The following is a 15,877-nucleotide window of genomic DNA, read 5'->3' as shown; positions in this document are numbered from 1 at the left end:
CAAAACAAGAAAACCGACAGCCAAACAGTCCTGTCAGGTGCAAAACAATAAATAGAAACAATCCCCCACCAAAACCCAAAGGAAAAAAAGGCTTCTTATGTGTGACTCCCAATCAGCAACAACGAACTACAGCTGTGCCTGATTGGGAGCCACACACGGCCCAAAACAAAGAAATACAAAAACATAGAAAAATGAACATAGAACGCCCACCCAATGTAACACCCTGGCCTAACCAAAATAAAGAAGAAAAACCCCTCTCTATGGCCAGGGCGTTACAATCACCCACAACAGTCTTACACAGTAATCCTATTTCCCATGTAAAACAGCCATTGAGTGACCAAAAAAACGCCATACTATATTTTCCCCATTAAAGTGCTCAGTTGAGAAAAATGTACCTAGTCAGTTATGAACAAATTCTTATTTACAATAACGGCCTACCCTTGGAACCCAACAAATTAAATAGGTGAAAACAATATCATCTCTAACTATCAATAAGGCTGAAGGACAGGCTAGGTGGGCACAGCAACATCCAATCCTGTCATTCATTACATCATCCTTTCACAAGTAATTTGTTTAACCAACCGTTTGTTCATTTCTGTGCTCATGTGTGTGTGTGTGTGTGTGTGTGTGTGTGTGTGTGTGTGTGTGTGTGTGTGTGTGTGTGTGTGTGTGTGTGTGTGTGTGTGTGTGTGCGTGCAGAGAGACTCCTGGGAGGGGAGTTTCTATCAGTAACTCAGGGATAAATAGAGAGGCAGAGCTCAGAGTTTGTCAGAAGGCGGACATGACAGGGTCACACACAGGACCAAGCAGGAGCAGGACCTCAGCATTTTTTACTTTTATTACAAATGGAGGAAAACAAAGATGTTCAGTACTGTTTTCAAGACGGAAACTCTTCTTGCAGAAAGGCTTTGCTATCGACATCTATCTACATAACACTGTACATCTTCTTCTCATTGATTTCAGCAGTTACAGTATTTTTGAACGTACTGGTGATCATCTCCATCTCTCACTTCAAGCAGCTCCACACTCCAACCAACCTGCTCATCCTCTCTCTGGCTGCGTCAGATCTCCTGGTGGGACTGATTGTGATACCAGTAATGACTGTTGCAATAATGGAAGCATGCTGGGGTTTTGGGGAATATTTCTGTGTGTTTCATGCCTATATTGCTTGTTTATGTACTTCTTTATCTCTGGGTAATTTGGTCTTGATATCTATTGACCGCTATGTTGCTGTGTGTGACCCCTTATTGTACCACTCTAGAATAACAATAAGAAGAATGATGTGTTGTATATCCGTTACCTGGTGTTGCTGTATCATATACCGTGCTGCTAACGTAAAAAACTTTGCAAATGTACATGTACGAAGTAGATGTTTGAAAGAATGTTTTATTGTTGAAGGGTCAATCTGGGGTAATATCGTTGATATTGTAATTACAATGATTGTCCCATGCTCTATTATTATAACACTTTATATGAAAATCTTTGTGGTGGCCAGATCACAGGCCAGAAAGGTATTTTCAAAAGAGGCTGCCAGTGTGTCTGGTGTTAAAACTGTACAGGCTAATAAGTCTGAGAGAAAAGCAGCAAAAACTCTAGCTATTGTTGTTGTCAACTATTTCATTTGTTGGATTCCAACTCTATTTATTTTATTATTTTTGTCTTTTTTAAGTGACAATTTATCAGTTTTCATCCGTTTTCTGCCACTTGTTAATTCCTTAATAAATCCAATAATTTATGCTTTCTTTTATCCATGGTTCAAAGTGACAGCTAAAAACATTTTAACTCTGAAGTTCTTATAATTTTATTCCCTAGTTTCTCAAACATAGGTTTCCTATAGTTATGTTATACAATTGTTGTAATTTCTTCTTTCATGTAACAATACACTACATTACTTATCTCAGTGTTGTCATCATAGATACATTTGGTGTTGATACAGAATGATTTGGATGGATTGGATTTGAATGACTTGGAGAAGGCATAAGTCTGTGGTTGTTCTGTGTTATTAAATGATAAATAGTATTTAACTACTCTAATAGTACATTCTGAGGACGTCATGTGTCGTTCTACATGTTGTTTAATATCTCCCTCTAGTGGCTCAATTGTGACACAACATCTTCATTAAGTGCAGTGAAGTTGACATATACAATACTGCATGGTATCAGATAACGTCCAAGTCTATCTCCATGGTGTATTGTGTAAGTAGTTGAGGGTAAAATGCAAGAATATGCAATTAAGGGTAACACTTTATAATGTTAAGTAACAAACCATTTGTAAGGCATTTACAGTTTGTTGACTATATATTAATCATTACTCCCACATTTGTTAAATGTTAGTCAGCTAGGGATTCTCACATGTATAAATAACTACTATATGCATTAATGATTAAGCACAACAGTGCAGGAGACTGCAACAGACACTTGAACCTCAACATACCGGGTATGAACACTACCACTACTCTCACTACATCACTGCTGCCAGGTCAGGGGTCACACCAGAGCAGCTCTCAGATGCTGTGTAGTCAGAATTAATATAGAGATTGGTAACACTTTATAATAACACTTTGAAATAAAGAACGTATAATGGATAAGTAAATAGTTTATTCATCATTCATATATTATTACGCCCACATTTGTTTAGTAAGCTGGTTATTCACACATTTATTAACACCTTTTATACTATGTTATAATGATACTTAAGATAATTCATAAGATGTTTAATGAATAAACTTATAAACTATTTACTAATCATTAGTACAGTCATTTTGCAGTCCCTAATCTAAAGTGAAGACTTTTCATACTTTATAATACTTTATAAATGTTTTGAACAGTGACCAGTGTAATTTATCACAAAAAGATGGACATGCTATTGGTAGACATTCCAGCAGTACCTGATGCTCCTTAAGTTCCCAAAATGACCTAGAACATATCAGTGGTTAAACAATAAGCAACACAACTTGAATATGAAAAAAGATATATTGAACATTTATTTGAAAACAGTCACACTGGTGTAGTAGTGTGCTGAAGGAAGTAACGTGTTTGTCTGAAAATTATAACATTATTGTTTGTTGACAGTGACTATCAAAACCAAAATGTGGATGGCAATCACTCAATACAGAAGTGCATAGGCTGTTTACAGGGTAAAGGAATCAATATCTAAATACATAATTTAACTTAACATTACGTTTAAAGGGCTAATACCTTTAATTCACTACAAGTGAAGGTGTCCAAATACTTATGACTTATTTAAATGGGGGGACTAGATACATAATTTGTTTTTGTTCCTAAATGGTAAAACATATGTATGAAAATACCCTCAAATGAAAGGTGACGTTCTAAAATGTCGTCTCATGAAACATTAGATTTCATATCCAAAATGCTGGAGTGAAGAGGCCAGTTGAAAAACAGTTTTACTGCAGAGTTTTACACCCACTGGGCCAACACTGGTTAAATCAACGTTGTTGTTTTTTTAACCAACATGGAGTAGACATTGAATTGGTGTCTGTGCCCAGTGGGCAGGGATTGTTTTCAGTATGTGCAGTGGCCATAGGATGGTGGTAAACTTCACAATATGTGACTGAGAGGAATAACTTGACTCATTCTATATGAAAGACAAGTTTGTCTGTTCTATTCAGTAAATGTATATCTGAACTGTATGTGTCTGGTGAAAGTGTGCCTCTGCCAAACTGAGAAGAGACCATCTGTATAAATAATACCAAAGCCTTTTCATTACAGGTGACACCCTGAATGTGGTGCCTTCAGAAAGTATTCATACTGCTTGACTTATTCCACATTTTGTTGTGTTACAACCTGATTTCAAAATGTATAAAATATATTTTTTTTCACCCATCTACACACAACACCACAATACGAGAAAGTGAAAACATGTTTTAAGACATTTTTACAAATGTATTGCAAATTAAATACAGAAATATCTCATTTATATAAGTGTCCCATTTTAAATGACATGCAGCTTATAAGGGCTTCATAAAGCCTTTATAAATGCTACATAAATGTGTCACAAATCATCTATAGAGTATGTCATTATCTATGAAGGGTTCATAACTGTGTGACATAACCATTAACGCCAAATGTTACATAACCCACTAGGTCAAATATGACATAAACCTGTGTATTATGAAGGGTGCCATAAGCAACCTTTAATAACTGTTTTGACTGATGTCAAATTTGAACAAATTATATTAATTACATATGTATGTATTAAATGAATGTATTTTCAGGTGGTATTGATTTTCTTACATTTCAGTTAATCCAGGTTTCCAACATGTTTTTATACATTTTGAAATAATATGACAAAGTGCAGTTTTTATAACTATTCTACGCATTATTTTATATGCCACCTTAATACTGATGGGTCATGAAATGTGGTTAAACCAATGTATATTGCCTAATATAGTGTATTGTCAACAATTCAATCATATTTTTCACCAAAATAAGTAATTTTAATAAAAACTAAATGTACCTATTCTTAGTCCACCGTACTTTTTACTGACACCTGGTTAAGCAAATTTTTTGACAATTCATGTTTTTTAGCAGTTTTACATTTTGACTACTTATTTTCATATTCCTACTATTCAAGGTCTCTACTAACAGGAATGGTGCTATATTAATCCCTCACCAATTGAATTCCTGCCTTTTATCCAACATCTCATTACAGCCCTCTGAATGTGCAAAGTTAGAGTCTCACAACACTGAACTGCAGCAACCAAAAACAAAACAAATGATGTTAATTGATGCTGGAGGGCTGGGGAGTTGACCAATCAGGTTTAAGGTTTGTTTCATATCCACTTCTAAATCCATTGTCTAAACATGTTCTACCAGCCGGTTGAGAACAGGATTCAGTAAAGGTTAGAGCCTTCAAAAATGGTTCCATATAGCACCAAAAGGGATCCGCAATGGTTACAAGGAACCCTTATTTGGTACCATATAGAACCATTTGTTTTCAGTTGATCTCATACTACTGTATCTCTTCTACATCTGAAGACACAGCTGGAAATGCAGGTAGAGGCAACTTCAGAATAGCTGCCCCCTCTGTTTTCTGGAAATCAGCTGTCTTAGATGATCATCGAGTGGATAGAGGGCCCTCTTGGCCCAAAGCCTGTTATAGCATGAGCAGTACCATTGAGGGCTTTCACCATTTTTAAATAGTCAGCTGGGTGGGACTTGCTAAGTAAGAATTACATCATTCCATCCAGGTCAGCAAACATTCCATAAATGCTGGTGGAAATGATCCCACCTATCTTAGCTTTATGTCTGTTCAGACACAGTAGGTGGTGCTATGCACATTTTCAGTTAATTTATGAACTGCCAACACATTCATAGAAGTAGAAGAAGAAGTCATTGACTACATGGAACAATCCCAGGATTTTCTGCAAGGTATGGTTACTGTTACAATACAGTAGTAAGATTTGTATTATAGGTGGTCCTTGTGCCCAGGTTTTAGGGGGTGTCGTTGAAGCTGTTGAGGAGGGCTGACTTGATTAAATGGCTAATAGTGAATTATTCCAAAAGAGCTGTCGTTTTTTAATGAAATGTTCTTTTAATGTAAGGGACAGTTTGAAATTTACTGGGGTAGGAGGAGGGTTGTCCCAAACATGTTTTTATTTTGGGAATGTTGTGTGTTTTTTTATTGGACACATGGAAGGGTCCAGCGCTTTTACCTGATTTACATTTGTTCTTTTGTAGGTTTTACTATATCATTTCTTCCATCCTAGTCAAATGTTCTCATTACTTGCTTGTGTTTTGGTAGTTCCTTTATGCACTACGGTTTTCCGTTAAAAAAAAGCCCTGTGATGTGTTTGTTTCATTCCATTTGGATCAGTTGTGTGTCTACACTCGACAGTTTATAAGGTCTAGAAAGGCTGTATTTGTACATCTCATACTGAGATGCGCTGTCTGTTGCAGATAATCATTCTCCCAAGATGTCCAATAATAATGTGACCACATATGCTCCTGGCATGTTCAGTTGTTCAGGAAAGCATAATGCTCTCTGCCTCCTCTCCAATCTGAGCGGCTATTAGTTGCACCTAGAACATAACGCTTCAACATAGCCTGAAAATGAGTCATTTAACTTTTAAAATATATTATTTTATTACCTTTTATGTAATCAGGGAGCCCAACTGAGACCATAAGTAAAATAAAAAATTAAAATTTTTTTTTTTTTAAATCACAAGATACAATAACAAGTACATTACAGTAGAACATCATTACCATCACAGTCAATTACTAACAAGTTATTAAATCAATCAATCAAAAGAGTTGTACACCTCGGTGAACTCATTTATCATCAACCTTCCAAACATTTTTAGAGAGAACTAAATACAGATTTACTCAACTCCATGGAGACCCGAATGTAGATGTCACGTGTGCTTCCTCTCCGGCCTCTAGGTCACCAGGCTGCTCATTATGGGTCGCACCTGCGCACCATCAGACTCACCTGGACTCCATTACTTCCCTGATTACCTTCCCTATATATGTCACTCCCTTTGGTTCCTTCCCCAGACGGCATTGATTCTGTGTCTGCGCATTGTTCATGTTTCTTATTTTGTTGTGTTATTTATTAAAACACTCACTCCCTGAACTTGCTTCCTGACTCTCAGCGCACACCGTTACAGAATGACGCCTCCCCTAAGGGAAGCATCATGGAGTGTTTTTTTTTTGGGGTGGGAATGACGTCGGGTTTCGCTAGAGGCTTTCATGCCTCAGACAGATCGCCAAGCTCCCCTGCCTCCGCCGGTTCGTCAGGCTCTCATGCCTCAGCTAGATCGCCAAGCTCCCCTGCTACAGCCGGCTCGTCAGGCTCTCATGCCTCAGCTAGATCGCCAGGCTCCCCTGCCTCCGCCGGTTCGTCAGGCTCTCATGCCTCAGCTAGATCGCCAAGCTCCCCTGCCTCCGCCGGTTTGTCAGGCTCTCATGCCTCAGCTAGATCGCCAAGCTCCCCTGCCTCCGCCGGTTCGTCAGGCTCTCATGCCTCAGCTAGATCGCCAGGCTCCCCTGCCTCCGCCGGTTCGTCAGGCTCTCATGCCTCAGCTAGATCGCCAGGCTCCCCTGCTACAGCCGGCTCGTCAGGCTCTCATGCCTCAGCTAGATCGCCAGGCTCCCCTGCTACAGCCGGCTCGTCGGACTTTCATGCCTCAGCTAGATCGCCAGGCTCCCCTGCTACAGCCGGCTCGTCAGGCTCTCATGCCTCAGCTAGATCGCCAGGCTCCCCTGCTACAGCCGGCTCGTCGGACTTTCATGCCTCAGCTAGATCGCCAGGCTCCCCTGCTACAGCCGGCTCGTCGGACTTTCATGCCTTCACCAGATGCTTTAATTTGAAATGAAAATTACTTACTGGCAAAATTAGAAACGTATAATATATGAAAATGTAGCTAGCTGGACTCTTACCCATATACAGTACTTGGATGAGCGCCTGCCCCTCTACTGTTATGGATGCCATGGTTGCCCTTAGTTTGAAGATGTAATCTGGAGACAGATGTTTAATACAACAGCCTTCTGTGTTCTCTTTTTGAACCCCTCTGCATATCCTCAATCAAACGGCAGAATTTAGCTATCATACTCTGCTTCCACCGGGCATTCCACTGATTTCAAAACTTGGTCAACCTCTTTCGTGACAACAACACTGTTGATTGCCATTTCTTCTCCATCACTATCATCAGAAGACTCTACAATGTCTGGTTCAATTAACATGTTTTTACCTAAATGAGGGATTTCCTCAACGTCTGATTCATTTTCAGAAACAGAGAGTCAACATGGCACGATCATCCTCCAGAAACTGGAGAGTAGTAGCAACACTTTTGCAGTTCTTCATGATATCTTTAAAAAAAAGGCGGTAGGAATGATTATCTACACATACTAAGCAGCTCATGTTATAGACAGAAGCATGCTAAATGGTAGACCAATCCAAACTCATCTCTCGGTATATCCAGCCCATTCATTAGCTCAGCCAATCATAGCTAGGTGGAAGGTTCATGTCTTTTTCCGTGGATAAACCAACAAAGCTCTTAATTAGGATAGGCGTCCCGCTAGCGGCACACCTCGACAACATTCGGTAAAATTGTAGCGCGCCAAATTCAAATTTCGGTATTATAAATATTTAACATTCATAAAAATACAAGTGTTATACATCAAAATAAAGCTTAACTTCTTGTTAATCCAGTTGCTGTGTTAGATTTCAAAAAGGCTTTACGGCGAAAGCACACCATGCGATTATCTGAGGACAGCGCCCCGCTTACAAAAGCATACAAACATTTTCAAGCCAAGTAGAGGAGTCACAAGAGTCAGAAATAGCAAGAAAAATAATCACTTACCATTGATGATCTTCATCTTGTTGCACTTACAAGAGTCCCCGTTACACAATAAATGTTCATTTTGTTCTATAAAGTTCCTTTTTATGTCCCAAAAACTCTGTTTTGTTGGCGCGTTTTGTTCAGTAATCCACTGGCTCAATGGCGGGCACAACAGGCAGACGAATACATCCTAATAGTACCGGTAAAGTTCGTCGAAACATGTCAAACAATGTTTATAATTAATCCTCAGGTTGTTTATTTTCAAAATAATCGATAATATTTCAACCGGACAATAGTGTCTTCAATAGAAAGCAAAAAGAACGAAGGGCGCGCTATCGGTCACACGCACAAAGGAGCTCTGCTTCATTCTACAGTCCAATGAAAGAAAGGTCTCATTCTTCCTCGTTTTTCAGAATACAAGCCTGAAACAATGTCTAAAGACTGTTGACATCTAGTGGAAGCCATATGAACTGCAATCTAGGTCCTAACCCAACGGACACTGTATAGGCATTCAATTGAAAATTAGACACATCAAAAAGTCCCACTTCCTGGATAGATTTTCTTCAGGTTTTTGCCTGCCATATCGGTTCTGTTATACTCACAGACATTATTTTAACAGTTTTGGAGAGTGTCTATCCAAATCTACCAATTATATGCATATCCTAGCTTCTGGGCCTGAGTAACAGGAAGTTTACTTTGGGCACGCTTCTCATCCAAACTTCCTGTCCTCCTGTCCTAAAAAAGTTAATTGAACAATTGTGTTCGCATTTACAGGTAGCATACACTTTTGTTGTTAAATCACATGAAAGTTCACATTTTCCAGAAGACAATTCTGGCAAAAAAAAAACGCATTTAGATTTAAAAAAAATCTTTACACTCAAATGCCTCTCCTGTTAAGCAGTGTGACATATGCCTAGTTTCCTGAAATTACTCACATACAGTAACACTTTATAATAATACCTTGTAATAAAGCATTTGTAATAAAGCATTTATAATAGATTAGTAAATCATTTATTCATTTATTTATCATTACTCCCACATTTGTAAATGTTATTAAGATAGTTATTTACACATTTATTCATAAGTGATGAATATACTATTTACTAATTCATTATAAATGCTTTATTACAATGTGTTATTATGAAGTGCTGACAATTAGGGTTACAGTATGAAGGTAGTAACATCTCAAAAAGCAAATGAATGTCTACTTTAGGTAAACAACTTGGAAAGGCCTTATCAGAGGCCTGATTCAAGTCGTGAAATTAGTGCTGCGTTTGTGAAACAATCATTTAGCATGTAAGATAAGATCTATATGGATCCTGGATCATATTATATCTGTTGATCCTTGATCATTATTTAGTTGTATTGACACTGGATCATATCATATCTGTGTTGATCCTGGATCTTCATATCTGTGTTGATCCTGGATATTCATATCTGTGTTGATCCTGGATCTTCATATATCTGTGTTGATCCAGGGTCATCATCATATCTGTGTTGATCCTGGATCTTCATATCTGTGTTGATCCTGGATCTTCATATATCTGTGTTGATCCTGGATCTTCATATATCTGTGTTGATCCAGGGTCATCATATATCAGTGTTGATTCTGGACCGACATATGTGACCGACCGCCTTGATTCGGTTTTCCGTAGCAAGATTTGAAATTGAGTTTTTTACATTGGATTAAAGCAGAGACACAGAGCTACAAAATGGTATATCATGCATTGCATTTGAGGAACAATGAGAAAGAAATTCTGCTTTGAAATTTGATATTCTTGTTATCTCACTTTTGAGAAAATGGCCTTTGAATATTTGGGACCTACTGGAGAGCTGTTCTTTGTCTACTCCCATTCAGCATCGTTCACATCCTCTAATCTTTAACCCCCACCGAAACTCTGACCATTTTACTCACCTTAGTAGAGCTGGTTAGGCTGTTTTCATGTTATCCAGAGCGTTGGTGACTAACGGTGCCGCTGGTAACAATTTAACTATGCTTTAATTGTGGACATTTACAGACACCGGCCATATTCAACGGTTGTTGAGTAAATTCATTAATTATTCTGCGCACTGGCACACAGACGAGAGTGCTCTGAAATCGGAGTAGATGGCCAGACTGAATTTACAAACGCACCTGAAATGGTTACTTGCATAGTGGAGTCTTTTGTTAAAACAGCTAAAAATGAACCATAATCCCAAGTCATGACATTACTATCCTGCATGAATCTGCAGGTAGCTAACTAACCAGGTTCAATGTTAGTCAGCTAACATTAGGCTATAACTAGGCAAGCAAATGAATCTGAGGGAGAAACTCCCCAAATACAGGTGTGCTAAGCTTGTATCGTCATACCCTGTAATCACTGGCAAAGGTGCTTCAGCAAGTTACTGAGTAAATAATTAGTGCTCTCCAGAGGCTGGTGCTGTCTTCCCAACGTATCACCGGGGGCACTCTGCCTGCCCTCCAGGACACCTACTGTACCCGATGTCACAGGAAGGGCAAAAAGATCATCAAGACCATCAACCACCCGATCCACTGCCTGTTCACCCCGCTATCATCCAGAAGGCGAGGTCAGTACAGGTGCATAAATGATGGGATCGAGAGACTGAAATACATCTCAAAGCATTCAGACTGTTAAATAGCCATCACTGGCCGACTACCACCCGGTTACTCAACCCTGCACCGTAGAGGATGCTGCCCTATGTACATAGACATGGAATCCCTGATCACTTTAATAATGGAACACTAGTCACTTTAATAATATTTACATGCTATTTTACCCATATCATATGTACATACTGTATTCTACTGTATTTTTTGTCAATACCACTCAGACATTGCTTGTCCTAAAATGTGTATATATTTTTAAATTCCATTCTTTTACTTTTTGATTTGTGTGTATTATTGTGAATTGTTAGATACTACTGCACTGTTGGAGATAGGAACAAAAGCATTTCACTACACCTGCAATAACATCTGCTAAACATGTGTATTTGACCAATAAAATGTGATTTTGAAATGAGTTTGTTGTGCATTAAAGGTTGAATCCCTTTAAAAGTAATGTTCAGTTAATGTATGTATTTATATATTGGTTCCTTTTCCCTGTAAGCAGTCTATGAACTGCTCTTAGTCTCAGCCACTCTGACATTACTCATCCATATATTCATATATTCTTAATTCCATTCCTTTACTTAGATGTGTGTGTATTAGGTATTAGGTATTTGTTGTGAAATGGTTAGATATTACTTGTTAGATATTGCTGCACTGTCGGAACTAGATGCATAAGCATTTCACTACACCCGCAATAAGATCTGCTAAACACATGTTTTTGACCAATACAATTTCATTTGATTTCTAATGAGTGACTGCAATCAGTCACTGCCTAGAAACAAGAATGTTATCATTTTCAGACAAAACACGTTACTTCCTTCAGCACTCTACTACAACAATGTGACTGTTTTGGAATAAAATGTTCAATATATTTCCTTTAACATTGTCAAGGGTGTGTTCGGGAGGCGAAGTCAGGTGCAGGAGAGCAGAGTGTAGTGAACAGGCTCACTTTAATTCCGTTCCACAAAATACAGCACATCAAAACAATAACGTGCAAAAAACACGGAACATGGCAAACGTAAAGCGCCCGACAATAATCCACATCACAAACAAACAATTACACACAAAGACATGGAGGGGAAACAGAGGACTAAATACATGCAGTAATTATGGAATGAAAACCAGGTGTGTTATGGAACAAGACAAAACCAATGGAATATGAGAAATGGAGCGGCGATGGCTAGAAAGCCGGTGACATCGATTGCCGAACGAACAAGGAGAGGAGCCGACTTCGGTGGAAGTCGTGACAAAACCTATAAGCCTTTAACCAACAATGCAGTTTTAAGAAGAAAAAAATGTTACGTGAAAAATAGATAAGCAAAAAATAACAGTAACAAATCATTTGAGCAGCAGGTAAATAACAATAGCAAGGCTTTATACAGGGTGTACCGGTACAGAGTCAATGTGAGGGGGTACCGGTTAGTCGAGGTAACTGAGAAAATATGTACATGTAGGTCGAATTAAAGTGACTACGCATAGATAATAAACAGAGAGTTGCAGCAGCGTAAAAAGAGGCGAGGGGCAATGCAAATAGTCTGGGTAGTAATTTAATTAGCTGTTCAGTAGTCTTATGGTTTGGGGGTAGAAGCTGTTAACCTGTTAGGGCTAGGGGGCAGTATTTACACGGCCGGATAAAAAACGTACCCGATTTAATCTGGTTACTACTCCTGCCCAGTAACTAGAATATGCATATAATTATTGGCTTTGGATAGAAAACACCCTAAAGTTTCTAAAACTGTTTGAATGGTGTCTGTGAGTATAACATAACTAATATGGCAGGAAAAAACCTGAGAAGATTCTGACCAGGAAGTGGCCTGTCTGTCAAGGTGTTGTTCTTCTTGCCTCTGTTTATTGAAGACTGAGGATCTTTGCTGTAACGTGACACTTCCTACGGCTCCCATAGGCTCTCAGAGCCCGGGAAAAAGCTGAACGATATCGAGGCAGCTCTGGCTGAAACACATTATCGCCTTTGGCAAGTGGCCGATCAGAGGACAATGGGCTTAGGCGCATGCCCGAGTCGACCACGTGCTTTATTTTCTTTCGTCTGTTTACCTAATTGCAGATTCCCGGTCGGAATATTATCGCTTTTTTACGACAAAAATGGCATAAAAATTGATTTTAAACAGCGGTTGACATGCTTCGAAGTACGGTAATGGAATATTTAGATTTTTTTTGTCACGAAATGCGCCGTGCGCGTGACCCTTATTTACCATTCGGATAGTGTCTTGAACGCACAAACAAAACGCCGCTGTTTGAACATAACTATGGATTATTTGGGCCCAAACCAACATTTGTTATTGAAGTAGAAGTCCTGGGAGTGCATTCTGACGAAGAACACCAAAGGTAATCAAACTTTTCTAATAGTAAATCGGAGTTTGGTGAAGGCTAAACTTGCTGGGTGTCTAAATAGCTAGCCCTGTGATGCCGGGCTATCTACTGAGAATATTGCAAAATGTGCTTTCACCAAAAAGCTATTTTAAAATCGGACATATCAAGTGCATAGAGGAGTTCTGTATCTATAATTCTTAAAATAATTGTTATGCTTTTTGTGAACGTTTATCGTGAGTAATTTAGTAAATTGTTAGTAAATTCGCCGGAAGTTTGCGGGGGTATGCTAGTTCTGAACGTCACATGCTAATGTAAAAAGCTGGTTTTTGATATAAATATGAACTTGATTGAACAAAACATGCATTTATTGTATAACATAATGTCCTAGGGTTGTCATCTGATGAAGATCATCAAAGGTTAGTGCTGCATTTAGCTGTCTTCTGGGTTTATCTGACATTATATGCTAGCTTGAAAAATGGGTGTCTGATTATTTCTGGCTGGGTACTCTGCTGACATAATCTAATGTTTTGCTTTCGTTGTAAAGCCTTTTTGAAATCGGACAGTGTGGTTAGATTATTGAGAGTCTTGTCTTTAAAATGGTGTAAAATAGTCATATGTTTGAGAAATTGAAGTAATAGCATTTCTAAGGTATTTGAATAACGCACCACAGGATTCCACTGGCTGTTACGTAGGTGGGACGATTTCGTCCCGCCGGCCCTAGAGATGTTAACAAAATGTGGAAAAAGTAAAGTGGTATGAATACTTTCCAAATGCACTGTATGTATGTTAGGGCAGTCACAGTGGCCTGTGCCTGCTAATCTGAAGCAGCTACAGCGTTTCCTGGGTTTTGCCAATTTTTACAGACGTTTCATCCGTGACTACTGTCATTTGGCAGCTCCTCTCACCACTCTCACCACCACCTCCACTCCTTTCCACTGGTTCCATGAGGCAGCATTCCGGAAAGTCAAGCACCGCTTCACTTCCTCTCCAATCTTTACCCAGTCAGAACCAGAACTCCAGTTCGTCCTCGAAATGGACGCTACCGACACCGGGGTAGGTGCTTTTCTGTCTCAACGTTCACCCTCTGCTCAGAAGCTCCATCATGTGCCTTCTTTTCCTGCAAGCTCTCACCTGCAGAGAGACATTTTGACATTGGTAACCTGGGAACTTCTGGCCGTGAAGCTGGCTCTTGAGGAGTGGCGTCACTGGTTAGAGGGTTCAGTTTTCCCTTCATTGCATGGACGGATCACAAAAACCTATCCTACATCCAGACCGCCAAACGTCTCAACTCTTGGCAGGCCAGCTGGGAATTGTTTTTCGGAAGATTCAACATCACACTCACTTATTGCCCCGGATCTAAGAATACCAAGCCTGACGCCCTATCCCGTCAGTTCACCACCGACAACACAGGTTCTGAGCCAGAGACCATTATGCTATCCACCTGCATCATTGCCGCTGTCTCCTAGGAGATCGAGTACCGTGTTATCCGGTCCTAGTAAGGCTCTGTTTGTGCCAGATTCAGTGCGCTCTGAAGTTCTTCAGCGGGCCTATTCTACTCACCTGTCACCCTGGCATGAACTGGACTGTCGCCTTCCTGCGTCAGCAATTTTGGTGGCCCACCATGGAGAAAGACGCTCAGGAATTAATCTCAGCCTGCTTGGTCTGTGCCCCGGAACAAAACCTCCACCAAACCAACGTCCGTTCTGCTTCGCCCTCTTCCCATACTCAGTCGCCCCTGGTCACACACAGCTCTGGATTTCGTCACTGGCCTTCCCCCATATAACAGTGGTTCAGTCACTCACTATTATCAACAGATTTTTCAAAGCGGCTCACTTCATTCCCCTCTCCAAGCTTCCTCCCTCCAGGGAGACTGCGGACCCGCTGGTATCCCATGTGTTTCAGCTGCATGGCATCCCCATTGACATCATCTCTGACAGGGGACCCCAGTTTACATCCCAGGTATGGAGAGCCTTCTGTTCAGCACTTGGTACCAATGTTAGCCTATCGTCTGGATATCACCCCCAGACTAACAGCCAGACCGAGCGAGCCAACCAGGAGTTGGAGACTGCCCTACTTCGGCTAACCCTACCTCCTGGAGTGCTCAGCTACCCTGGGTGGAATATGCCCACAACACGCTCATCAACACCTCATCCGGTATGTCACCCTTTGAGTGTGCTTTGGGTTACGAACCCCCTTTGTTCCCTGCCCAAGAGATTGAGGTAGCAGTGCCCTCAGTCCAGGACCACAGGTGAAGTTGTCATCGCACCTGGAGGAGGGCCCGGGCTGCTCTTCACCGTGCCTTCACCAGGACCCAATCCCAAGCTAACTGTTGCTGTGCTTCAACTCCAGTCTACACTCCAGGCCAAAAGGTATGGTTCTCGTCTAAGGACTTGCCCTTGAAAGTGGCTTCCAAAAAACTAGCCCCCCGATTCATTGGTCCATTTGAGATTGATAGTGTCATTAACCCATCTGCTGTGCATCTGAAACTCCCAGACTCTCTCAAAATCCACCCCACCTTTCATGTGTCTTTGATTAAACCAGTCTGCTCCAGACCTCTGTCCCCCCCCTGCAGCTGCTCCTCCACCCCCTCGGCTCATCGATGACCACCCTGCCTATACCGTCCGGCGGCTTTTGGA

At 40.3% G+C, this 15,877-nt stretch overlaps 1 protein-coding gene across 1 annotated transcript; it reads left to right on the top strand.

Moving 5' to 3' along the window:
- Positions 1 to 788: 788 nt before the first annotated feature.
- LOC123728637 (trace amine-associated receptor 13c-like) lies at positions 789 to 1,966 on the top strand. Its single transcript, XM_045700552.1, has one exon. The coding sequence runs from the start codon at positions 846 to 848 to the stop codon at positions 1,797 to 1,799; it is 954 nt and encodes a 317-aa protein (XP_045556508.1). The 5' UTR covers positions 789 to 845; the 3' UTR covers positions 1,800 to 1,966.
- Positions 1,967 to 15,877: the final 13,911 nt, after the last annotated feature.

The sequence above is a fragment of the Salmo salar genome, chromosome ssa18 (assembly GCF_905237065.1).
Source record: "Salmo salar chromosome ssa18, Ssal_v3.1, whole genome shotgun sequence".
NCBI lineage: Eukaryota > Metazoa > Chordata > Actinopteri > Salmoniformes > Salmonidae > Salmo > Salmo salar.
This window is presented reverse-complemented; position numbering and strand designations above follow the sequence as displayed.

What these genes read in the sequence shown, in the direction of transcription:
- LOC123728637 (XM_045700552.1), top strand. Translation starts at nt 846, where the DNA reads ATGGAGGAAAACAAAGATGTTCAGTACTGTTTTCAAGACGGAAACTCT.